General features: G+C 35.1%; 1 protein-coding gene across 50 annotated transcripts in view; it reads left to right on the plus strand.

Annotated features, from left to right (window-relative positions):
- MBNL1 (muscleblind like splicing regulator 1) overlaps positions 1 to 27625 on the plus strand; it is a 209260-nt gene that overhangs the window by 176359 nt on the left and 5276 nt on the right. For 11 of the 50 annotated variants that reach the window (XM_081570528.1, XM_081570534.1, XM_081570544.1 and 8 more), the window contains 5 exons: positions 2911 to 3111; positions 13109 to 13366; positions 15479 to 15632; positions 23628 to 23722; positions 26730 to 26804. In XM_081570528.1, coding sequence (XP_081426654.1) covers positions 2911 to 3111; positions 13109 to 13366; positions 15479 to 15632; positions 23628 to 23722; positions 26730 to 26786 — 765 coding nt within the window. In that variant the 3' untranslated portion in view covers positions 26787 to 26804. Of the gene's footprint in view, positions 1 to 2910; positions 3112 to 13108; positions 13367 to 14555; positions 14610 to 15478; positions 15633 to 22903; positions 22940 to 23627; positions 23723 to 25624; positions 25689 to 26729; positions 26805 to 27625 lie in introns of all 50 variants that reach the window. The other 39 variants (XM_081570533.1, XM_081570527.1, XM_081570532.1 and 36 more) reach the window with 12 other exon arrangements.

Below are 27625 nucleotides of genomic sequence, written 5' to 3' on the forward strand. Positions count from 1 at the left end.
AGTTTCAAAGTATAGAGCTATTATTATTTATTGTCTGCCTGTTTAGCAAATAATGCTACTTATCTGGAGAGGGAGCAATTTGAGATAATGCTTGCTGCATAGTTGGTGTTTTAGAATTTTGAAAGCTGCTACTGATTTTACCTGGGGACAGTGCCCTAAAGTTCTTAACATTTGCTAAATTGTCAGAAAGGCAATTCATGTGACAACTCTATAGAGACAATCCAGTGGAAAAATCATTCCCAGTTAGTAAGATCAGTATTTTTATCTAATGAAAGTATTCTTTTATCTATAACATGGAACTGCTATTTTATATGTATAGCAGATTATAAATTTGTTTTATTCAATGATATTTAACAAAGCTGAATTTTATTGGCCACTGATCTTATTTTCTTAAAATTTTTAAGGATGCTTTCTTCCCTCCAGATAAGTTTGCCAATTTGACTTCTGCTTCTAAATAATTTTAGTAGATTGTGGAAAGTGACATAAACATCTCAATTACTTTCTTAAGTTTACATTTAAAATACCCTCTCTGGAAATACATATTAATTCATGGCAAGAGTTAATATTGACTGGCTTCTGTTCTCCATATTCTAAACTAGTTTTTTAGTCTACTATGCTAAATTACTTATAATTCTTAAATATCTAAGAGAAAAATTAGGGTGCTGACCTACATGTGGCTGAAAATGTCACATATTGCATTTGATAGTATGTAACGGTGTAAGTTTAATCTGAATAATTCTGAATAGAGCCCCAAGTTCAACACATACTTACTGTACAAGTAAACTCTTGTCTTGCTGCTGCCCTGGCAGCCAGTAGTCAGTGGAGCAACATCAAATCAACTGCTGTTTAAATAAGTAGCTGTTGATGGACTTGAGAGATTGCCCTGGGCCCCTGTTTCTGACAGGTTATTGATTGTTAATATCTGGGACCCCCGCAGTTTTCCGTTGTCAGTGAGTAGCTCCCTTAGGCAGAGATGGAACTGGGAACTAGAAGTATTACTTTAGGCTGTTTCAATCAAGAGCCATCAACCTGACAGGGCATCTAACCATGGCACTCAGACCAACACCTTGGGAGGCATAATTATTTTAATTTGAAAGCGTCTGTGGACTCTATGATGTACTTTTTCTTCTCCCAAGTGAATCAAAAGTTGTATTGACTTTTCTCTATGACACGATCTTGTGATTAAGACTATAAATGCGAGCTGCAGACATGTTGTCCTAAAACAATTTGTGACATCAAGAGAAGGCTGTCAGAATGGAGATTTTCAACCCCAGCACTATTGACATTTAGGCCGAATAAGTCCTTTTCTTTGTGATGTAGGATAGTTACCAGCATTATTTGCCTCTCCTTATTAGATGCAATAGTGCCCCCCAGCTGTGACAACCAAAAATAATCCCCTGATGTTGCAAAATACTCCCTGTGAGATAGAATCACCCATAATTGAGAACCACTGCCTTCAGAAAAAAGGAATACTTGAATTCTGTGTTATTCTTCTAAATACAGAATGAGTCAGAGCCAAATTAGATAAAGAGTTTATTTTATTTTTAAGATATTTCTGAATTATAAAAATTATTTCTGTAACATATACATCTTGATTGCATAAAACCTTATTCTGTAAAACTCTCTTGAGTACTAAATAAGCTCATGGATCATCTAACTTCTTATTCTTATCAGAGGGAAGAATTATCTACATTCTCATGTCCCTTTCTTTCTAAAAAAAACTTTCTGTGATTCTGTTCCTAACTGCAGGGTAAAGATAACAAACTTTAAAATTACCTTAAAGAACAGGATCCATTTTGTCCATTTGTTTTTGTGTTTTTGAAACAAACATTATTATTACACATAGATTAAACATCAAGAATGAGAACTTCATTGACTTAGGAGGTTGAAAATATACAACCAGTAAGGTGGAAAATTGTGCTTGGTTATGCTTTGAAAAATGAAAAAGCACATTGTTAAAGTAAATTTCAGGTAAATTATTTAATTTTACTCAAGAACAGATATATTTCCTGACATACAAATTTTCATATCAACAAATGGAAACCATCCTCATATATTCATGAAAGCATTTCTGGCAGAAAAATCTGTCTTATAGCATTTATTCAGTGTTACTATATGTATTTCCTTGAACAATCATAATACACTTCTTTAGGAGTATTCTTTTCAGACTTCATTTCTCCATAGTAAGCTGAATCTGATGTAAAGTATCTCACAAAGGAATAAGAAGCTGGTGGAACATCTATAATTTCCCCAGGAAAACCTACAACAATTACATATGCCAAACACTTTATCTTATGTGTTCAAAAGAAATGGTGTCATCATCACCTTTCATATATTCTGAGACTTATTCACAGTTTACATTGACTGTGAAACTCTGTTATCCACTGGGAGTTCTGCTTTATTTATTCTAGATAATAAGACACTTGCAACCTGTTAACAGTTGTAAACAAATCTTTCAGGTACATCTGACATAGCAATTACGAAATGTATTTTCTTAGACAAGTTTCTAGGATTAAATCAGGACAAAGGTGGAGATTAGGTAACTACAAGAAGTTGCTGTATTGAATGGTTGAGCTATTTTTCAAAAAGTAATTGCAAGTATTGTAGACCCCAAGCTTCAAAATCCCAGTGGAAAATTTCCTAGATAAATTATCCATTATATTTTAGATAAACATTGATTTGATGAATGCTTATTTAAGAAACATTTTTAATCTAAATGAGAGTTAATAAATGTACAGTTAAATGGAGAGAGGGAGGGGGAGGGAGGGAGGGAGCAAAGGAAGAATGGATTATGGATGTATGCATGGAAGGATGAATGGATGCATGGATGGGGGATAGATATATAATGTAGGATATCGACTTTGAACCAAGACCTGCCTATTAAATTTTACCTTGTATTTTATTTTTCAGCCAATGTTTTCAGTTGCACCAAGCTTAGCTACCAATGCATCAGCAGCCTTTAATCCCTACCTGGGACCTGTTTCCCCAAGCCTGGTTCCAGCAGAGATCTTACCGACTGCACCAATGTTGGTTACAGGGAACCCTGGGGTCCCTGTACCTGCAGCTGCTGCAGCTGCTGCACAGAAATTAATGCGGACAGACAGACTTGAGGTAGGAGTCATGGGTATTTTTATGTATTCCATTCTAAAATTCATAGTGTGCTCTTTGTTTTTTTTTATTTCAGTGGCTATAAAGGTTAACAGATAATTCAGAGATTTTGGTTCAGTGTTTGGAGCATTTTGCTAGAATATAGATATGCTACATTTCATGAATGTAACATTTATAGAAGCCACAACATCCATATGTAGAAAAGTGGATAAGAACTTGGACTCTGGGATCAGACTGCTTTTTACTTGTTTGTGCCTCAGTTTTCTTATCTTCCAAATGGAGAAATGATTTTATCTCAAAGAGTTAGACTTGGCTTCCTAAATGTCTCGTTACTGTTGCTATTAACAAATTCTGTCAATCCCCTGATACTTGTTCTCATCAAGTTGTTATTAAGTTACTACATACAAAGTGTTTTAAAATTTTTTATTGCAAGTTTCCTCATAACCCTCACAGTGTTTCAGCAGGAATGACAAGACACCTTTGTTTGTGAAATGCGCTGATAAATCTTTAATTGCAAGTTGGGTGATCCTCTGTCTTAGAGTCAAGGATGATCTGATGTATGTGCTTTGCTATTGCTGCGTGAAAAAGAAATTAAAGATATAATCTTATGTTGAAGTGGTTGAGAATTTCAACTTGACTATAAATTAATAGATTTGGTAAACTCTAAATGGGAAAAATGGCAGCATTACTGTACACTGAAGCTCTCAAATCTGGCTTTGGTATCCAAATAAAGAAAAAATGAGCTTTTCCTCTTTTCCCTGGTTAGGATGAGGCAATATTTAGTACTAGAAGTTTTGCATGTCTTAATTACAAGAAAATGGCAAAACAAGGCCATTGTGTGAACATAATTGACACTAATAATTTATCAGTTTAGCAGGAATTTATTTAATAAATACCACTTCCTTGTTTATTAAGTTTCATTGCATGCATTACAAAGGATTTCAGATTTCAGAGTAGTTATAACTGCTACTACCTTTTTGATGGTAGCAGCAATAGTTGATAATTATTGGATATTTACTCTCTACCAGCCATAGCATTACCCCTCTATGTGCAACACACATTTAATCCTCAAAGCAATCTTATGAGAAAGATACTATTGTTAACTCCATTTAACAAGGCAATAAACTTGAGAGAGATGTAACATGACTTATTCAAGGTCACATGGGTAGGATCTTCCAGCAGGACGTGATATCAGAATTTTAAACACTTATTACTCCCCTTCCCATACAAGTGATGGTACAAACAGGAGGCAGGAAATTTGGGTTTGTATGTTCCCTTTAGAGTTTTTGTTTGTTTGTTTGGGGCTTATTTTTAACCTTTCATTGAACATGATGGAAAAAGCTCCTAATTACAGGAGTTCCATAAGGAGGACTCAGGAAGGATGTTGAGACCTGATTGCATGCCCTCTGTGCACCAAGGACCCTGCCGTGTGCTAGAGATAAAACCTTGACTTGCGGGTGGTTTGTCATTGCATAGTTGCTCTTGCTCACTAATAACTAGTGCTGTTTGCAGAGAAATTTAGGAGCAAATTTAGGAAGTTTTAAATATTTAAAAATTATTAGATGCTCAATATATGAGTCCCCGCCTGCCCGCCAGCCTTTCAGAAGCATTTCTTAAGGTTCTGATTGTTTAATGGGAACCAAATAGGCAGTCTGAGATGAACTTGATTGAATTAATTTTTAATAGGAGATTAAAACTGAGATTGTCTCTATTTAAATCTCTTTCAAAGAATCTCTTTAAAAGACTGATTGTGTATTCAGAACTCTTTTAAACTAATTCTTCCACAATTTTAGGTAGACTGTAATTGGTTATATTCTGTATGATGTTTAGCTGAAATGAAGACTTCTTTCGTTTGGTTTTGTTTTTCTTTTGCAAGGAGCTATTGCAAGTATTTTTTTTTCTGTCTTCCTTTCTAGTAGTCACAACAAGTGGCTCCTGCTGTAATGACTGTCATTTCCTTTTAACCTGAATTCCACTTATCTCAATGCCTGATAGTAGGGCAGCTTCCTATCTTATTCTCATTCACAGGATCTGATTGAGTGTCACAGTTACAACCTGTTAGGATATTGCAGTGTGATGCTAAGGGGCACGTCTTTCTCCTCGGCGTTGTGATTTTAGACACTCCTGTCTTCAGGCTCTTTCCTCTCATGCTCATTACACCACCTCTTGGGGTCTAAGAGACATGGCAGTAAGTGCCCACACTTATTTACACATTTAGTTATTTGGGATTTAAATCTGTGCTTGATTTTTAACTCATGGAACTCCCATGTACATTTTAGAATTTTTCAGTTCCTTTTGAGTGAACAAATTTTGAATCAGTTAAAATACTGGCCAGTTCTTCTTGTCACTTCCTTTTCTCTTTTTACTACAAAATATGCAATGAAGAAGTTAAAAATACCATAGATTATCATCCTTCTGGTTGTTTTGTTTAGAAGAATTAACACGTAGCACCCAATGCGATGCTACAAAAAATGTTGATACTACAAAAAATTGAAAAAGAGGAACCCAAGGATTAGTGCTGGTGATGTTGCTAATTAAGTGAGTAAGCATAGGTCAAGGTTTTTTTTTTCCCTAAGCGTCATATTTCACACTTATTAAACTAGGGGATTATACCAGATAATCTCTATGATCACCTCCAGTAAGGTGAAATTTAGGTCATTTTCTTGCATTTAATGCCAACCACAAACTACTGAAAAGGTTATTTATGTGTGTGTGTATATATATATCCACACATGCATAAGTTTTCTATCACTATCCATATTATCCATTCTTTGTTGAATATCTTTTAAAAGACTTTGCAGCTGCATACCCTCTATGCTGTAAAATCAGTATTTCTGGTTTTCTCTAAAGAGGAGCAAACCTCTTAAATATTGGTCACTGAAATGAGGCTTTTAAAAAATTCCATTTTGTGACCTTGGGGTGCCTTTGTGTAATTTCTGAGTGGCAGTTATTTTCAATGATTATTTTAACAAATTGTTAAAAATCTGTACGTACTAGAAAGGACTGAGGTTTTTAGTCATATACACAATAGTTTTTTTATGGTGCAAAAAGGATCCATGAGTGCATTTATTCTCTCCTTTATTCAGCAGTATCCATTGAAGAACTGTTGACCACATTTCAAGTAAAAACTGTTGTGAGGAATATCTTGAGGCATCAAAAGGTTGTCTACTGTTTTATAACAAGAAAGTCCCCCAGAATAGTGCCAAGCTCATAAATGATGCCTAGTAACTTGTTCAATGAAAGAATAAATGAGTCAGTCAGCTAGTTAATCAATTAATTAATCCATGCCCTTATTCAGAGCTTAGGGTAATCTACCAGAGGAGATAAAACATGACACATTTTTAACATTGTTAGCATTATCCTTGGGAACGTGTTTACATTTTGAACATTCCAACTACAAAATATGGCATCTTGTTCATGCCCCTAGTCCTAGAGCAATAGTTTTCAAGCTTTAATGTGATTAGAATCACTTAGAAGGACTGTTAAAAATGGAAAGCCTAGGAATTCTCTGAAGGTCCAGTGGTTAGGACTTGGGCTTTCACTGAGGAGGATGCAGGTTCAATTCCTGGTCAGAGAACTAAGATCTTGCAAGCCACGAGGCACAACCAAAATTTAAAACATAAAAAATTGTTTTTAAATGTGGGGCCTCATCCCCACAGACTGATTTGGTGGGTCTCCAATGGGGCTCTCGAATCCTTTTCACAGATCTGCTAGGTGATTCTAAATGCAAATGGTTTATAATAAAACCATCCAGGGGATGTGAGCACCAGTTATTTAAGTATTAACTTTTTATCATTTACCTCATGTAGTTACCTGTGACTCTGGATTAAAAATCTGTCTCCTCAAATATATTTAGCATTCTGCATTTTGTGAAGTTGCTGAGAACACCGTGGTACAGCATAATGAAATATTTTAAGAAAACAATGATGATTTTTGGGGGCAATTTATACCATTGACAGCATTAATCAAACAGAAAACAAACCAGTGGCCACATACTTCATATGATGATGGAGACATTAGATTGCCATTAGGTTAACTATTTTTATATTAATAGCCTATATGACATATTCCAGCAAAGGTGGGCAAGCTACTTGGCTTCTGATAGTTTCACTGGAGTTGTTTCGAAATAATGTATTCATGTGCTGAAAGTTTTATTCTACTGAGGTAATCATGACATGAGTTTCTAATTCAGGCCACTGGATATTGAATGCTTCCATTACTTACTGATACAGAAGAATCTAGTGACTTTTTTCATATAGTTATAAAAACATATAATGCCTACTGACTACACACACAAAAAAAGCATTTAAAGCTAGATGTGGATTTAAGTGATGGTGAAAGGATGCCTCCATGACAGTATTATAGGCATTTAATGGATTTGTCATGATCTATTGCATATAAAAGACACTCATTTCAAAATGAGATTAGAAAGGCAAATGCTTTTAATAATACAAGAAAGGCTTATTGATAGAATTACTTTAGTTTTGTGTTTTTGTCTCGAGTATTTAGCTACTGCTTCTGTGATATTTTAATTTCTTTAGAAAATCACCAAGAAATATTGAGTTTAATGCACATGAGTCTATGAAGTTTAAATTTAAAAAAAAAATTGTAATAAGACTTGAGAAGGCTTAATAATGTAGTGTAATAAGACTCTAAAATGGTGAACTCATGTTCCCATTTAAAACGTCTCGTCTCTGTCATTTATGCTGTCTGTAATTAGTTTGAGTTTTGTTTTGGAGACGATAGAGTTGCAAGTTGTTTCTTTAGTTGGTCATTCTGATATATTCAGATTTGATTTTTAAGTTACATGAAATCAAATGACAAATTCTTAGCTATGTTATCTATAGAAATATGCTTGTCTTCACCGGCTAATGGCAGTAATGATGGATTTCACCTTTTAGATTTCAAAGGAAAGTCCCAGATGATCTTAACAGAAATCCTCTAGAGTAGCATTAGAGATGTCTTTTTCTTCATTTTTTAAAAAATGAGATTCAGATAGACCAAGTTTGTACAATTATCTGGTAACAAACTGAAACTAGATATCACATCATTAGATATTTATCTTGGGAATGTAATTATACAAACAATTAACTAAGATCTTTTCCCCTAATCGTCGAATTTTAAGATATGAATATTTGAATTCTTTTTGAAAACATAGATAATTTCTTCATATTTGTATATTCATGACCTATAGTGCTATGGATTCTTTGATAAAATAATTGATTATTCAGTATTTATGTTGTAAAGTGTGTGTTAGCTCAAATTTAATAGAAAATAAAGCATCCATGATACTTACTGTTGAACAGCAGGTATATATGTATATTTGACTAAGCTCCTTAATATTAGTCATTAGACTTAAATTGGGCTTTCCTGGTGGCTCAGTGGTAGTAAAAAATAATCCGCCTGCCAATGCAGGAGACGTGGGTTTGATCCCTGGGTTAGGAAAATCCCCTGGAGGAGGCAATGGCAACCCACTCCAGTATTCTTGCCTGGGAAATCCCATGGACAGAGGAGCCTAGCAGGCTATAGTCCATGGGTTTGCAAAAGAGTTGGACACAACTGAGTGACTTAACACTTTCACTTTCTTACAACCTATTATTATTTTGACCAATTTGAAATATGTTTGTCATGTTTATAAAAAATTGAGATCACATAACAGAACTGTTTGTTTTAACCAGATTTGTATAGTATGTTTTAAGCTATCTATATATTATTTTTTCAGTATTCATTATTCCATAACTGGTAAATATAAATACTAGGTGGAACCCAAAATTTCTGTTTTCAGACTCTGTCCTCTTTGCACACTACCACTGCTGTTTAATTAACAAAGAAGGTTTATGTAGAATTAACATAGATTTCCTTAGGAAGTTTTTCCTAATTGCTTTTCCTTTTGATTATTTAAAGTTATAAGCCAAAGATGTTTTTCTGGAAATGAAATTTAGTACTTTAATGTTTTCAGTAAATATTTTATCGAAGTGATGATTTTTACTATGAAAGTAACTTCTTAACCTTTTTGTATGAAAGTTTAGAAAACTTACATGATTTCCAAAGCAAATCTTGCATTAACACTTATACTTACAGACATTCTTTTTGATTGAAGGACGTTAGCTAGTAGATGGAATTATTTTCATCTAGGTTTGAAACCACTTATCAAACTGTAAAAGTAGTTATATTTGTTGACCCACTAATACCATTTCTACATATTCATCCTTATAGAATGATTTTTTTGGTGAGGTCTTGAAGATAGTCTTTGCAACATTATTTGTAGTATGGAAATATTGGAAATAATCTAGATGTTCTCTGAAAGAGTTACTTACATTGTGCATATCTATTTGATGGAATTTGATTCAGTCAGCAAAAATGATCACTATGGACACTGTTTAGTAAAATGGCAAAAAGAATGTTTACATACATCAGCAAGCAAAAACAGATCACCAAGTAATAACCATACTCTTAATTACAATTATTTGAAAAATACATTAGTGCAGAAGATTAGATGGGAATAGCAAAAAGGGCCATAATATTATTAGGATTTTCAAATTTAAACTTCTTTGGTACAAATTCTCTGTGTGGTAAATTGTGCAACTCCTTATGCTGATTTGAGTTGGATGGTTAAATTTGTTGAAATTTTGCCTGTCAACTAGAATTTGCTAATCCAATACCACAACTAAGATATTTCTTTGAGGGAGCAGCATACCCTACAGTTTCTCGAGTTTATCAGAGAAACCAGGCCAAACTCATATTCATCAGTCAAGAAACAGATCTCATTTTATTGAAAAATGAGATGTATTGATTATTAGGAAAAAATCTATGTGAAAAGCTCTGGGAGGTTTGTCCTGTTCAGATAGATACCCAACAAGCCAGATGTACATCTAAAGCTTGGCAACATTTTCTAGCCCCTCTGGCCTTTTGGCTCGCCCCAGTACAAGTTTACACAAGAGGTTTTCTGTTTCTTCTTTATATTTTTTCAAAGGCAAGAATAATTGGAGAAAAGCTATTTCAGTGTATTTCTTCTGTTTTTCTCTTGTCAGGAGAAACATTAAGATGGATAAAAAATAAAAGTGAAACAGCCACTTTAGGACAAGATTCTAAGCTGACTGCTAGTTATCAACTCTGCTTAAGTGATTTTTAGAATTCTCCCTAAATGAATCCTGCAAGACCGTAAAGAGTACCAAATTGTACTAAACCAATTATTAACTTATACAAAACACACATATACATATGTATAAAGCAAATGGACAGGGACCAGAAGAGGTCTTAGAATGACCATCTTTATGCAACCTGATTGTAAGTTCATATCCTTGAAAATAAAAAGAACATTGAGACAGAGAAATAAAAAGTCAAAATCAGCCCAGAATTCAGGTTTTATTTTGGGGGACTGATGCTCACATTTCTGGCACAAACACTGGCATAATTGCTTTTGGAAAATAGCAAATCTTTGATATTAGTATTATTCAGGCTCCTGCAGATAGACTACCTTTAGGTGTTGTTTCTTGTCACTGTGGCAGAGAGTAAGAGAAATTGGAAAAGAGTGTTGGTTCAGCTGCCACCAGATTCTTTGTGAGTATATTCAAGAAAGCAAAAATTACTGAAAAGCTAACAGCAGTAGTGCCCGAACAACAACAGTTTCCTGTTAGATGAGGCTGAATTGACATAGATTTTTTAAAACAGAAAAGTAGCCTTTTTGCTTATGCATAAGTTTTGCATATCTACATGAAAAGTTTTTATCCGTATTTAAGTGTGCCTCTCCTCGTATTTTGAGGAGTCTAATTTAGTAAGTGGGGATTTGTGGTTTTGAAGGCGGCACAGCTTGATTGCAAGCTCAGTGAGAGTGGAGCACAAGAATTCTGGATAACAGCTTAACCATGTTTGTTTTTCAAATTATAAACTCCCCGATGTCCTTGTTTTCTTCTATTCAAGAAGATAAATGTAATGATAAAAAGTAGCATCTTTTGTAACTTTCTAAGTCATCTTTTGTTCCTAATATTTCTCGGAGTATCTGGCACAGAGTAATTATTTAATAATTTTTAAAAATTATATAAATTGAAGTGATGAGTAGAGTTGACTTGCCTATGTAGATAGGATGCATTGCTTTAGCTTGAGGTTTCTAAATGGTACAAGATGTCATTTATAATGCTCTTTTTTAACATGTAGCACGATACAAATTATAGAGGCCTTTTTAAAGGGAATCACTTTCCTCAGCAGTGGGATATGGATATAAAAGGGGGAAACATCTAGAATTGAATGTAATCATTTTATGTACTTAAATCCAAGAAAATCTTTGTTTTTTAAATCATAGCAGAGTTTGCCTTTATTTTTTTCTTGATGAATTCCAAAATAGAGTGTTCAGGGACTGTATCTGCTCAATTTGTAAAAAGATTTGTGAAAAACAAAAAGGAAACATCCTTAAAGCATGAAGTAATAAGAGCATAAAAATATCAAAAGGACTTTCTGTGTTTAGGTGGCCCTCTTGTGGTAAAAAGGTCAAACTTTCCTGAATGAAAGTGCTGGCAACTTTTTGATTAGAGCAGGCACCTTGACAAGCTATAAAGTGTGTGCTCAGTCGCATGCAACTCTTTGCGACCCCATGGACTTTAGCCCACCAGGCTCCTCTGTCTATGGAATTTTCCAGGCAAGAATACTGGAGTGGGTTGCCACTTCCTACTCCAGGGGATCTTCCCGACCCACAGATGAAACCCACATCCCCTGAATTGGCAGGCAGATTCTTTACCACTGCGCCACCTGGGAAATCCCCAGCAACCTTTAATAGTAAAAGGTCCAAATCGAGCAAATGGGTGAAAAATAATGCATGTTCACCTTTTCTCCAGGGACCCCATCCAAAATTAATAGATATAAAACAAACAGATAACAAAAACTAATCCTTTTCCATCTGCTTTACATAACTACCTAGTGAATCTCTAATGATCAAAAATATAGCTCTTAGAAACATTTTACAAAAAAGCTATCATTTTACTTTTTACACTTTCACTTTTAAATTATTTCTGATTAGCATAAAATTTGCAAAAATAGAACTGAGTTCCTGCATCTCCTTCACCCAGCTTACCTAAATATTGACAGCTTACATAACCATGTTACTGCTTACAAAACCAGAAAATTAGCTTTGGTATGCTGCTATTAACCAATCTACAGATCTTAATCAAATTTCACCCATTGTCCTACCAATATCCTTCCTCTGACTCCAGGATCGTTCAGTCTATAACAGTATCTCAGTCCGTCTTTGTCTTTCATGACCTTGACGCTTTGGGAGAGTATTGATGAGTCATTTTGTAAAACATCCTACCATTTTAGTTTGTCTACTGTATCGTCATGATTAAATTCAGGTTATGTGTTCTCAGCAATAATACAACAAATGTGATGTACCCTTTTTTCAGTGCATCATATTGGTAGGTATGTGAAATCATTATGTCTTTATTACTGGTGATATTAACTTTGTTTGGTTAAGTGGGTGTCTATAGAGTTTTTCACTATAAAGTTACTATTTCCTCCTTAGTGATGAGTGAGTATGGCCTTCCATGATGGCTCAGCAGTAAAGAATCCACCTGCAATGCAGGAGTTGCGGGTCAGTCCCTGGGTTGGAACGATCCCCTGGAGAAGGAAATGGCAACCCACTCCAATACTCTTGTCTGGAGAATCCCATGGGCAGAGGAGCCTGGTGAGCTACAGTCCATGGGGTCACAAAAGAGTCAGACACAACTAAGCAATTGAACAACAACAATGAATAAGTATATCAACATTATTTAAATTAGATGTTTTACCATAGTTAGTATGTTAATCGCATTTTCTTCCTCATGGACATTTTATTGAAATGGGGCTGTAATTTGTATACTAGGAATGTTTTCAAGTTATTTTGTGGTTCCTTTGCAAATTATCTTTTCCCCTTTCACCCGTAGCCTTCTGTCACCACTCTTGCACTTTAAATCTTGAGAAAGTTTCTACTTGTCCATGTTGACTAACCTTTGTGCACTTCATGACCCCATAGGTATGTCGAGAGTACCAGCGAGGCAATTGCAACAGAGGAGAAAACGATTGTCGGTTTGCCCATCCTGCTGACAGCACAATGATTGACACCAATGACAACACAGTCACCGTGTGTATGGATTACATCAAAGGGAGATGCTCTCGGGAAAAGTGCAAATACTTCCATCCTCCCGCACATCTGCAAGCCAAGATCAAGGCTGCCCAATACCAGGTCAACCAGGCTGCCGCAGCACAGGCTGCAGCCACTGCAGCTGCCATGGTGAGTAGAGACCTTAGCTCAGTCCTTGTTAACGGTCACAAAAACAGTGAACAGCTGTATCTGACAACAAGCTATTCATTTATTAACCTTTTTTAAAAAAAATTTTTTTGTGTGTGTGTGCTGAAGATATGTTTGTTCAGGTATCCCAGACAATACGTAATGAAGTGACCATTCAGAGAAGTGAGGGTAACTCCTCAAATGGTTCAGATTGCTCCTACCCTCAGCCTAACGTTTAATACTCTGTCTTACTCTGGATGTAGGGTTTCTGAAATTTCTGCTTTGTACAGAACACCTGTCCCCTTTTCGGTTTAACGTTACTGCCATTTCTGGTCCCCTTATTTCTGTGTGCTCTCTAATCAGCCATTGTTTTCCTTCGGTGTGTTCTTCTGCACATCAAGGCTCTTCTCTACATTTATCTTGCTTTAACCATAACAAAATCTGAAACTATTTAGGAGAATTGCTTCAACAAAACTGTTTTTAGAATTCACTACAAGATTTTGAGCAGTTTGCTTATCTAGATGATCTTGAACTGTATTGTGGCATAAACAGAACTGTAAAACTAGAGAAGCTTGCCTATGCCATTACATAGAAAGGAGAAAGCAGTACTCAAGGAAGAGTTAGAAATGGATCATTTAGAACAGATACTAAACTATATAATGAAGGTAAATTTTAATGTGATCTAATAGCTGATTTTAATGAGTCCATTTTTGTTCTTTGCTTAGCTGTTTTAATGTTGTCCTTTTTTTTTTTAACATAAATATATGACTTAATCGTTAAATTATTCATGAAAAAGAACCCTGTGTGGTATTTCGTAGCACAGTCAAATAGTCACGGAGAGGTCTTTTCTGTGTTTGTTTATGGATACTTGAGCAAAAATACAGAAGGCAGACTCTCTCCTCTTCTCTTCCTTCCACTCTTTTTTTTTTTTCTGTTAGAGTATCTTGTTTGTAATTAACTACAAAGAGGAGTTATCCTCCCAATAACAACTCAGTAGTGCCTTTATTGTGCATGCTTAGTCTTGTTATTCGTTGTATATGGCATTCCGATGATTTGTTTTTTTATTTGTTTTTTCTCACCTACCCAAAAATGCACTGCTGCCCCCATGATGCACCTCTGCTTGCTGTTTATGTTAATGCGCTTGAACCCCACTGGCCCATTGCCATCATGTGCTCGCTGCCTGCTAATTAAGACTCAGTCGGCTGTCAAATCACTGAAGCGACCCCTCGAGGCAACCTTTGACCTGGTACTATGACCTTTCACCTTTTAGCTTGGCATGTAGCTTTATTGTAGATACAAGTTTTTTTTTTTTAATCAATTTAAAAATATATATTCCTTTTTCTGTTATAAAGTTGTAAAGTACAATGAAAACTGAGTGTGGTTTCCTGACAAAATTAGTGGAAAGACTGTAAACAAGTCCCTGGACAGATGTGGTGCAATGAAAGATTCCCAAAACCCAGCGGCCCACATTCAGTTTAACTACATTGTAGAATGTTCTAATGAAGTACTTGAAGGACATTAAAAATGTATTTTTGGACTGTATATTTATGTACCTGTTTGGTTAGCATGGCTTTAGTGATAGAATTATTGACTTTTTAATATTTATAGTTCAGTGTTTTAAGAAAAAAAAAAAACTTGCATGCTCTGGGACATGTGCATGTTTAGGTAAATGTGGGGAGGGGGGCAGAGTGGGACCGGGTTTTATTTTACCAGTTTCGGTCACTTCGTACAATTAACTATTAACATTGCTTATACTTGTCAATCCTCATGGAGCTCGCAGTGCAGCTTTTCTTCTTTTCCCAAATCAATGGCTTCTCCCAGAAAGCCTGAAGCATTATGGGACTTAAAACACTTTAACACATTATAACATGTGCTCTCATACTAGTGGGTTTTTTTTTTTTTCTCCAAGACAAAAATAATGCTTCCTTTAAAGCTTTTATCTTGCTTTTTTTTCCCCTTTAAATTTTTGTTTATTGGATGTTTTTTCCTTGGGTAGTTAAGTGTTCTGCTGCTTGCTTGCTCATGCTTCCTAACAATTTTAGCCTTCAACTGATTTTTCTTTTTTCTTTTTCTCTTTTTACTGGTATTTGTTTTTTATACTCACTCACTAAACAGGGAATTCCTCAAGCTGTACTTCCCCCATTACCAAAGAGGCCTGCTCTTGAAAAAACCAACGGTGCCACAGCAGTCTTTAACACTGGTATTTTCCAATACCAACAGGCTCTAGCCAACATGCAGTTACAACAGCATACAGCATTTCTCCCACCAGGTAAGGCGTTTGAGTTTGTTAATAAATAAATCTGATAATGCATGTAGATTTCTATTGGTAGAGCAGATAAGCCATGCCCCTAGTCATTTTTAGCCATAGAACAGGTGGAAGGTAAGATGAAAAGTTGTCTCAGGTCTCTCCTATGATTTTCCTTAAAAACTAAGAGTTTTAGCTTGATGAAAAATGGATGAGAAGTCAGTGATATTTTGTATATTTATTTGTATTTGTGTAATTTGAAATGAAATAGAGTTCTCTTTTTTTTTTCTCTTTCCTCAACACCGTTACATGTCTGTCAAGCTATTTTATGACCCTTTCCTGCTGTAAGACCCCTTTGCCTTCATGATTCCGAGTTCATTTGAATTATATGAAATGACACTCTTCAGTTTTGGTTTTTATTTTTCAGCCTTTTTGTTTTCAAGGTGGAGAATAAAAAACTGACTCTGTGTTCCAATCTTATTGGTACCAATCAGTATACATCACTTAAAATTATTGCTCCTGAGCTAATATTGAAGTAGCCCTAAGTACCCAGTGAAGTTTACATTTATAAGTGAGGTACACATTTGTGGTTTCAGTTGATTTCACCTCAGTAAAATAAACATACTCTAGAACTATACACAAAGATTTACAATTTAAAAACATAAACTAATCAGTCACTTAATTACCTGGAAATTTATTATTTTTACTTACTCTTCATTTGCTTTAGAAAATACATGTTACATTCCTTATAATCTAGAATTCAAGTAACCGGAGACTCTTATCTTATTTTCCTCTTCATCTCTTAATCTTTCTTAAAAATTGCCATGTGTTAAGAGATCAGTCAGTTAATTAAATAATTTTATTAATTAAATTGATAAATTTGTGATTAGATGTGTATGTCAAAGATCCAGACCCATTAGTATGTTATACTATACTAACGGTATTTACAGTACATTAGGTTCAAAATACCATGAGGAAATGTGATAATTTCTTTTTAATAATGAGAATAAATTATATTCTCGTTAGTTTTTACTCCCAAGTACAGCTTTTTATACAGTGCCTCTTTGAAAACTAGCCATCCATGTGTAGAATATGTAGTAACATTCGATGAACTAGAATAGAATATTCCACTAATTCAAATAGCCTGCCCTAGCACCACAGATAAAGTTATATTTGTACTCATGAAACAGTATCTATCGTTGCAGTTTGTCCATTTTAGAATAGACATTAAATCATTTGATCTTTGGGTGTTTGTTGTGCTCTGAAGGAAAAGTCACATTTCTTTTAAGTTTTATAAAATTAAATTTTTTTTCTCAATATTTGTATGTTTTCAGAGATTTCCAGAAATAAATTTTTTTTGCTTTAGTATGAATTTCCATCCCCCCGGATTTATGCTGTCTCCAACAAATAATCTATCAATTTTTCTATAGTTAGATCACTAGACAAAGTTTCAAGGAATTGTAGGTAACTACTGTGATCTTTTGGAAGAAATTAAAAACTATTTTTGTCAGTTTATTTCACTGAATGAAACATTACTACTAGAAGTGACAGTTTCTTTATTTAAAAATCTAAAAGTGAAAACAAATTTAACTTCTTCCATGTATTACTTAAAGAAACCTAAAATAATCTCTTTTATCAAGTGGATTTTAAATCAGTTTCTCCAACAACATTCACATGACTGAAGACTTTTCTAAATAAGTATAATCATTAATTGCATGACATGTATGACTCTGATTTATGACCATAGTCTCTCTATGGAATGGGTTTTAGTCTGTGGATAGGACAGAGTAAAAGATGCTAGGTAAAATTCAAGTCAGGGAAAACCAATAAATACCTTCATAAATAAAAGTCATACTTACCTCTCTGTCTAGAAACTAAGCATTGTTAATTTAAATAAAATGTGCCACAATATATTGAAATACGCTGGAAATTTTAAGATTTGTTTGCATTTTTTATGATAAATTTGCATCAGAAGTATTTTTTTATATTTGTAGTCAATATGTAATTATTGCAATAGTAATATCAAATAAAGTTGATTTGTACCCTGGTGTTGAAGAGCTTGCAGGTTAACTTTTATTCATCGCATAGAAGTAGGTAGTGCCTCCTTCATTCCTTCAGAGTATTTTCAATCTCATATGTACCTGTGTGCCACAATGACATTAAAAAGTTATAATGGAGAGCCCATCTCTACTCCTGCCAAATCACTTTATCATATAGCTGGGAAGGAGAGAAATCTAATGTAGAAAATATAAAAACCCAAATGCCTTAAAAGCCAGGCAGGAAATATGAACAAGTGAAGCAGGAAGTAAATTTGAAGCTATGGGGTGTGGGAGGCGGAGGAGAGCTTAGGCTCAGCCTGAAGGGGACAGTCAGGGTTCAGACTTAGCCTTTTGTTGCCTTAGAGGATTGTCTGCCTGGTAGGTTGTACCTGTTGTGCACTGGACACCCTTTGTGGCTCCATATATTGTCATAGTCTTTGTGACTATGGGGTGGTTGTGTCTGTGCCTCTCAGGGTTGGTTGTATACTACTCAGTGTGATGGCTCTGGTGTCCAGTATTGCTAGATCTTATGATTTATTTCCCAGATATTCTGGACTTTTGAACAGTTATATGGGAAATCTGTCCATTTTTAAATTTTGTCAACTAATTTTTGAGAACTACAGAAAATCTATCCTACCGTAAATTCATGTGTCATCCCATGTGATATGGGGGAAAAGGAAATTCATTTTCCAAAGTCTAGGTTATTCTGCAGACCTATAGACAAATTCTGTGATCAGAGCATCCTGTCTAACCACAATATTATAGTTGGGAAGTTACATTTGAAGATTTTATTGGAACTGACTAGAGAAAGGAATCCATTTATTTTTTGCAGTTTAGAGTTTTAGAATTCTGTAGTCTGTTGCTTCAGTAATAATATCAGGGATATATAGGTCTATTTCATTGACATTACAATGAAGCATGGTTGACTAAATCTTTGGAGCGGGTAACTCTGTATACAGAACAGATTGCTAGCAAAAGATCAGGATTCCATGGCAAGCCACCTAACTAGTAAAGAAAAATTAGTGTATACCATAACTTTTAGGAACAAACTTGGACTTATGTGGCCTTTACCTATCTATCCAACAATCCATCCATATATCCATCCGTGTACGCATTCATCTGTCCATTTATCCATCCATCCTTCTAACCATCCATCTATTCTTTCTGTTCCTACCTCCTTCCCTTGCTCTTTTTCTTCTTTCCTTCCCTGTTTTCCATCCACCTGTCCTTCTTATTGGGCTTCCCAGGTGGTGCCAATGGTAAAGAACCTGCTTGCCAATGCAGGAGACAAAAGAGATGCGGGTTCAATCCCTGGGTCAGGAAGATTCCCCTGGAGGAGGCCATGGCGACCCACTCCAGTATTCTTGCCTGGAGAATCTCATGGACAGAGGAGCCTGGCGGGCTACAGTCCATGGGGTCACAATGAGTCTGACACAACTGAAACGACTTAGAACAGCACACAGCACATCCTTCTAACTCACTCATTTATCCATCTTTCTATTCATTCAGTCAACTGCATCCCACTGCATCTCCCATCCCACTCCCACCCCTGCCAAGAAAATTTTCTAGCCTTTTGCTTTTATACCCTCCATCTCATTTAAAGATAAATATAAGTAAATTGGACCATGTTCACATTGAAGAAATTTTTATTTTTTTAGATATATAGTCCATTTTTTTGTTTTACCTTCACCCTTTAAGACTAAATTTACTATTCATACAGAGTATACGTAATCTAATGTCTACTTATGTTGTAGGTATGAATTTCACAAAATAACATTTTTGTTTACATCAGATTTGTTTTCCTGAATTTATATTAAGTCCAATTCTAAACTTCAGTTTCAGTATTGGATAGATATATCAGGCACCACTGAAATTCCAGAATTTCCATCCTCACATCTCCTCTTTTCCCACCTCTACTCGAATGGTGATCCTGTGCCGTCCAGTAGTCTCAGACAGGTTACCCAGTCTCCAGTCTTCAGTCAATGCTGGTCATTGCTGATGTAATCATTGTCCATGCTTAGAAGATCCCTTGAAGGCCGGTGCTCCAGGGCTTCTATGCTTGCCTTGGGTACCAGCATCCTTGCCTTAGCTCCTTAGCCTCCCATGCAGCCCATTGCCTGGAAAGCCTGCTTCTGGCAGGGCTGCTATGAAAGAACACCCCACAAACCCAATTACCCAGGGGCCCTGCATGCTTCTCACCTTCTCTTCAGTCTGGAAGAATTTTTTTCTCTCTGCTCTCATTCACCATTTTTGCCTACTTGCCATCCTCAGAAGCATACTTCTCTTCCTAGCATATTACCCTCAGTCATTGTAGGCTTATGATATTTAAAAACCTAAAAATAAGTTTGCTTTTAACAGCTTCAGCTTCACCTTGAGCCAACACTCCTAGAAAGGGAAACAGAAGTCCAGAAAACTTTCCTGAGGGGTTGGAATAAGAGGAGAGATACAGGGGGATGGGGTTGCGTTTACAGGAAGAAAAGAAAACAAAGCTTTCAATTATCACTTTTAGTATGATTAATGAAGATAGTTTATTTGAACCTTAGCATAGTGATTATAAATCTGGCTTGGAAGTTTAAATACATCTACCATAAGCTATACTTTAATTTTTTCATATATAAAAAGGAGATAATACTGGTAATTATTTCATAGAGTTATGTTTAATTTAGTTTTAAGCATAATTTGATAAAACATCTTCTTAAAGCACTTTTACAGACAGGTCTAAGAGTTTAGAATAAAGCCAAGAATGTAGTAAGCACTGTTTTCTTTGTTGTTTCCTGAACTCAGTAGAGACACAAAATATAATTCAATAGATTATAAAAATAAATTATATGAAGCTGTTGCTTCTTTAGACATCAATTTTAGAATAATTCAATCGATTGTGAAGTTTTAGTTGTAAATGATATAGAGTATTTTTAGAAGACTTTAAATCAGCTTTTTACTCCTATCATAATACACCTAAATAGGCTTGAATTACCACATCTAAATGCAAACCTCCAACCAAATCTCTATAATTTTTTTCCTCTCTACTTTTTCCCTCCTCATTGAACTGATTTGAACTACACATACATCTCATTGGTGAACTACTTTCCTAGTTGTATTTTCTGAATCTTCATACAGATTAACTTAACATTTCAATTTAAAAATCATGTAATTAACATCTTGCATTCCTCAGAAGCACACCATTCTGCTCTGCAAATACCTTCGTAGGGGAAATTTGAAATTGACAAATACATTCATTTAAATTTTGCCTTATGCTGAAAATTGAAGAAAAAAATTTTAATTGGCTATTTATGCAATCATTATTAATAAATCAACCAATTTGATGTAAAGATGGATATTACGGTCATTTCAAAAGTGATTTTTGATTTCGGTAAGTGGGTCCTACAGCATTATGTCTTCATATTTGTGAGTTACTGCACCCTGGCTAGTATTTTCATTGCTGCCTTATGTTTATTTGCTGCAAATCCCTCTCAAAACTGTGTGCATTGGTTTTAATGGTAATGAGGAAGATAACTCAAACTGAAATTCAAATCCTAAAAGCTTTAGGGTTTTAGAGAGATAGGATAAGGTTAACTCATTTTCAGCATGTGCAGCCTTCCTTATGCATGGGATGAAACATAATAGACAAATTGCAGCATAATAATAAATAATAAATTTAAAACTTACAACCTGGACAGTACACATGATTCTTTTCCATTCATCTTTCACCCATTCTTTCACAGTCTTCTGACCCAACTATTGGAGGATAATGATTTCATAGGATCTAGGATATTAAAGTTTGCTTGCTCCACTGTCTCAAATTACTGTCTCGGTTATCACTGGTTGGTGTTTGTTGTCTTCCCCAAGGTTTTGACTCAGTAGTGGTAGCAAATGACAGAGATCTTCAAGTGTCTTAATAAATAATGCCTATCAGTGTAGTAATACTCCACCTGAGAGAATGCCTTCCTAGCTCTCTTCTCAAGTTTAATCATTGATCATTGTGCCCACAGTCTTAATTGCGATAACAATCTAATTGCAGCTGTTACAAGGATGCTAGTGAAGTAATCTGTGCTTCTCAATGGCAGCTTTGTTTTGTAGGGCCATCTCTGACAAGACGCAATTGGCAGATTTTTTCTAACAAATGTTCATCCCAGATGCTGCTAGTATTTAAATAGGATGTGCCAAGATTTAGATGGAAATATAAAATGATTTGATATTTTAAAACCTAGAAGTCTAAAATAATCTCATAGAAAGAACAGTAATTCAGTATATGGGAAAGTGCCCTGTGCTTGGGAAAATAAGGTAGATTTTCCAATGTTTATATGGCAAAGAGAAAGGTACTATCTATGTAATACTGATTTTAACGTTGTGGTGGAGCCATTGTGAACATCAGTGCCAACACCCCTTATGCAGTGTATATATCTTCATTATCCCCCATTCAGGGTTTTTATTGGAATCTAATTAACCATTTTTGAATGTGAAATTTCATAGAACACTTGCTGTTCTGAGAAGTCCTGAAGGTTTAAAACAGCAAAGAAAACCAGTCTGCCTTCTCAGATACCTTCTAAGTAAACCAGTTCGAGACTTTAAGAAAGTGTGTCCCATCTAAATGTTTTCTGGACATTTAAATTCCAAACTAAGGCAGTGCGGAAGTTCAGTTTCTCCTTATGCCTTATTATATTGCTTGGTATCCCTCCAAATAAAATTCCTGTATAGTTGATCACAACCCCTTCCATTTCTGTGTGGTTGCTGCTACATTGAACAGGGAAATAAATAAAACTAAGGGAATGAAATGAGTGCTTTGGTTTCATTACATTGTTAAGTCAGTTCTGTGCATTGAATTATTTAGCATCTTAGTAAATTTCTCTTAATTATTTAACATGTGCTCGATTCATATGTTAAAAAGTCAGAAATAGCAAAGCCACCAGATGGCCAGTAACCAGATTAAAACAAAACCAAATTGCAATACTATTTTTAAAAGAATTAAGCAGGTTTCCATTTTTTTAAAAATTAACTTTTATTTATAGGCAGCACTTAGGAGAAACAAAGTGTACCAGCACACAGTTAAACTGGCTTTTATTCTTCACTTGAGACTAGTTCTAATTGATCACTATGCTGTTGTATGATTTGATTGTGCTGACAGTTACATGCCACTGTTCCCATAATAACAATTTTTCTTCTTTGTTCAAATGAATTTCCTAATTACACGTGTGATGGGATGTTTTAATTCTTTTCCCTTTTCAAATCCACCTTCCTGTTGCAATGCATGATGGGCAGGCTCAATATTGTGCATGACACCCGCTACAAGTGTTGGTAGGTGCCAGCTTTGTTTCTTGATTATCTTAAACCTATGGTGCACCTCACAGCCCCTCAAAATCCACTGCTAAGTTTAACTTTTATCTATTGGGCAAGTCCATTTCCTTTTTACTAACACCTGTCAATTAAATGCCGTTTTCTATTTAATTGACATGGACTCACATAAATGTTTTCTTTACACACAAGTTTCCTTTAGTCACCTTTGGTGGATTTTGATTGGACTATGAGTTCTGGTGTGTAAAAAAAAAACTATCTCGTATAAGTAATAATTGTGTATTTTTATAATAGTAAATAAGAAAACATACTTTTATTCAAAACCAGATAATTGTATATATGAAGTAAATATCTGTATTTTGATTTAGATTTTGAATGTCTAACTATGAACACTATATAAAATTCTTGGTTTTGACTTAGCAAATTAAGCCTGTTTGTGTCAATTTTCTTGATTTGATGGTAACAAGCTTTTTTTCCCCTTTTTTTTCTCTTTCATCCCCCTTCCCCCTCTCTCCTTGGAATGTTGTCCTGCTTTGCGCTGTGATTGCATGTCACTCGCTGGTGATGATGTCCCGTCACATGGCTTACTGCTGTGATAAATACCATGCCCAATTATCTCCTCCATGTTGCCATGGTTTCCATATTGCTACACTCTTCTGTATGTTTGCTTATATGATTTTCCCTCCGAAAGTTCCCATGGTGCACGGTGCTACGCCAGCCACTGTGTCCGCAGCAACAACATCTGCCACAAGTGTTCCCTTCGCTGCAACAGCCACAGCCAACCAGGTTTGCTAATTTACAGCTTTGTTTCTTAAAAACCAACTCTAATAGGGCTCAATCCAACAGCCCTTACGCACGTGGATTTCCCATTGAGGTCAGTGGGGAATCGTGTGTCCGTGAGGGCTGTAGAGGGTGCTTTAATAGCATGGGGTTTCAAAGATACCTCTTGTTGGCCTACACATTCTTTCTATGATGAGCAGCAGAATGCTTTTATGCCATTTATAAGTGCTCCAAAGTTGTCGCAGCTCCATTTCTAAAGCTACTAAAATGATATTTACACAAGCAATTCTCAGTTGGTCTCAAATCAAAATCATGCATGTATTTTGACCAATCGAAATTGTATCAGGTAGTGTATACAGATGTTGAACTACAATGCGGTACACCTGAAACTTACATAATAAAAAGTAATTTTAAAAATATAGGTGATTTTAAGGGTTTTGTTATAAGCATTGGATATATATATATATATAGTTTCTTGCCTAAATTCTTAATAAAAAGCAAAATATTTAAATGTGCTATATATGCCACAAACAACCACTCTTGTAAATAGAGTTTGTTATAAATTCATTAGTTTTATTTGATAAGCAGATTGCATACTCAAAATAAGTTAAAATAAGTAAGTGTTGAAGTTTTGATTCTCAATGATTTAAGTGAAAAAATAAAATTCCTAAGTGCTCTTATTCTGTAACTACTCAGCATAAAAGTTAGAGGGTTGTGAAGGAAAAAAAAAGGCACCAAGTATGGCAATTAGAGTTATTCTGTGTTCCACAAAAGTTTATGGAGTGACAAATACACAGGGTTTTTCTTTTAAGTAAAAGGAATATGTTTCAGAAATTTAAATTTCATAATGTAATTATTCAAAAGAAAATAGTTATTAAAATATTTAAAATTTAAAATCTACATGGATTAGCCAGCATTTTTAGCTCCTATTTAAAATTATAGTCTAGAAAATACTGGTTGAATCAAAATCAAATTTATGTAAAGTAGTTTTTGGCTTGAAAGTATAGATAAGTTTGTTATAAAAGCAAGTTCAATAGGGTTAACAGCATATGAAATATCTAGAGTCCAATAAAATTTCGGATAATTTACAGACCAAGTTAAATGTAACCAAATGAATCTCAAAAAAAAAAAAAAACAGTATCAGATGGGAACCAATGTGTTGCCCCTTTGGGAAAAGAAGACCAGTTAAATGCCATTTGAATTTGCAGTTATCACTATAGGAGGAGCCAGCCTTGTTTCAATAGTACGCCATGTACCATTGAAGAAAAACTATAAACTATAAGTATAGTCATTAAAAACTTTCAAAAGCAGCATGCCAAAATGGATGTATTTTAAAGTTTCAGACAAGCTTTAAACATTTCTTGGCAAAGAATCTTAGTTTTTCTGAAGTTTGTCAAAATAGCCTTGGATTTTTGCTAACACATCAGACTCGTTTACAAGAATGCTAGATTGTGCATATGTGGCATGTTAGTAATCTATGGCAGAGATTTCTTAATGGATTCAATGCAATCCATTTGTGGTGCAGATCAGTGATGCTGATCTTGTGTGTACCATGTATGACTATAGAATTGCTGGTGTAAGCAGAACTACAGCAAAGCAAATTTCAACATGCCCTTGGCCACCTTGGTTGTAGGGGACACTTTACTTTTTGCATTGTGCTGTGACCATTTCATGCATAATCTTGGGTCTTCATACTGTTTGACAACCAGAAGAAAGAAAAGGGAATGGATATATATATACACACATATATTATATCTACATATACATACATATGTATATGCCTACAGTACATTAGCGATGCTGGAAATAGCTGATGCCACAAAATGCAGCCTGCATGCATGCAGAAGTTTATAGCTGGCCCTTCATCTGCATCGATTGGTGTTGAAGGTCCTTGGTATGTTTCGACAGCCCCATCCTTGATGCTTCTACACTGTTGGGTGCAACATCCTGTCCTGCAGCAGCAGGAAAAATGGTATGAGAAGCTTCATTATGCTTGGAGCACATTTTCGTGCCATTGCCAGTGCTGTAAAATTGTGTAAAGATGTCAGCTGAGAAATGGAAATAAAATAGAGACATATTAATTTACACTCCAGACTGTGGATTGTAATACGTTGAGTTAGTTAGTCTAGGACATCTAGATGGAAACAGCAACAAAATGCTTTCATGTATGCGATTTTACTCTTCTCCCATCAACCTTGCTGAAATGAGATTAGTGCCAGTTTAGAGATGAAGAAGCCTAAGTATAGAGTAATGAAGTGCTTTGCTCATGTTTACACACCCAGAAATGGGTCACTAGGGGTTGAACCTGTGCTGTGTTGCCTCTCCCAGTATAGCAGTCATCATTCTGGGTAGAGGAGAATCAGGCTACAAATTGGAAGATGTTGGCTGTTGGGATGACTGAAACAAGTCACCTCTGTATTGGTTCCTTATTGTGTTTTCTGTCAAGTTTTGTAATTTTCTTGCCCATTTAAAATGCAATAAAATGTGCAATCAGGATTCAGGAATATGTTCTGAAGTAGACTTACATGCTTTTATCCAGTTCTCTTGAAATACTCCTTTATAATTATTACCTGGTATTTTTAACTTGGAAAAAAATGTTAGATACCACAAGTTGAATGAAAATGTAGAAATTGGTTGCACAAAAATAGGCAAGACATTGCCTTCTTTGCTTTCTAGAATACTGAATAACTGAAACCACAGGTACGTGTGTGTAGGCCAACAAAAAGGGCTTCTTTCAATTACTGCTCTGCATGAATTTTTGATAGTTTTACTTCTCTTACTTCCTAAAAACTGATAACATTTATAGAATAGTATTTAACACAAAGATTTTAAACAATGAGTTGCTACTTTGGCATTAAGTTTACATTAACTTACTGTTATGTTGATCAGATAAGGACTGTCACCTCACAGCTGAATTTCACTTTCTTAAAAAACTTAATATTAAGATGTTTTCATCTCTTGGTTGTTGGCTTGCTTGCATGGAACATTCATTAAATAATTTTTTATTTGCTAGATACCCATAATATCTGCCGAACATCTGACTAGCCACAAGTATGTTACCCAGATGTAGAATTTTCATCACTAAACAGTAAGTTCATTATGTAATATTGAGTGTATATTCGTGGTGTGTGTGTGTGTGTTTTTTAAGATAACAATTGTGTAATGTACTTAAGAAAATTTTGCAGAATTTCAAAAAAATGTATTTATATAGAACTCACAATTTTATCTTAGATGAGTTATGAGGAATTTTAATGTATGAATTTATAAGAAATATGCTAATTTCATTTAAATATGCATAATACTGAGGATATATACATTTTTAAAAATTTTTTACTAGAAATAAGCATAATCGTGAAGGAAAAATACAGCTTAAAACTAAATAGAAGGCTTAGATCAGGGATTGGCAAGCTTTTTCTTCAAAGATGAGATAGTAAATACTTTTGGTTGTGGGGGCCATAGGGCTACTCTGCCCATGTGGCATGAAAGCAGCCAGAGACACTGTGTAAATGAAAGGGTGTACTGTGTCCCAATTAAACTTTATTGGTGGTGCTAGTGGCAAAGAACCCACCTGCCAATGCAGGAGACATAAGAGACACAGGTTAGATCTCTGGGCTGGGAAGCTCCCCTGGAGGAGGGCATGGCAACGCCCTCCAGTATTCTTGCCTGGAAAATCCCATGGACCAAGGAGCGTGTTGGGCTATGGATCATAAAGTCACAAAAAGTTGGACACGCACAAAAAAAGGCAGTAGGCAGGATTTAGCTTATAGGCAATAGTTTGCTGATCCCTGGTATAAGTCAGCATTTATTTTATTCAAAAATTGTCTTGCTAAGTCCTAAATGAGAACATGTACCCAGTTTACCCCTGCTTTACCGTATCAGGGTCATTAGAATATAAAGAGCCTGATTTAA

The sequence above is a fragment of the Giraffa tippelskirchi genome, chromosome 2 (assembly GCF_054371585.1).
Source record: "Giraffa tippelskirchi isolate mGirTip1 chromosome 2, T2T-mGirTip1v1.2.pri, whole genome shotgun sequence".
Lineage (NCBI taxonomy): Eukaryota > Metazoa > Chordata > Mammalia > Artiodactyla > Giraffidae > Giraffa > Giraffa tippelskirchi.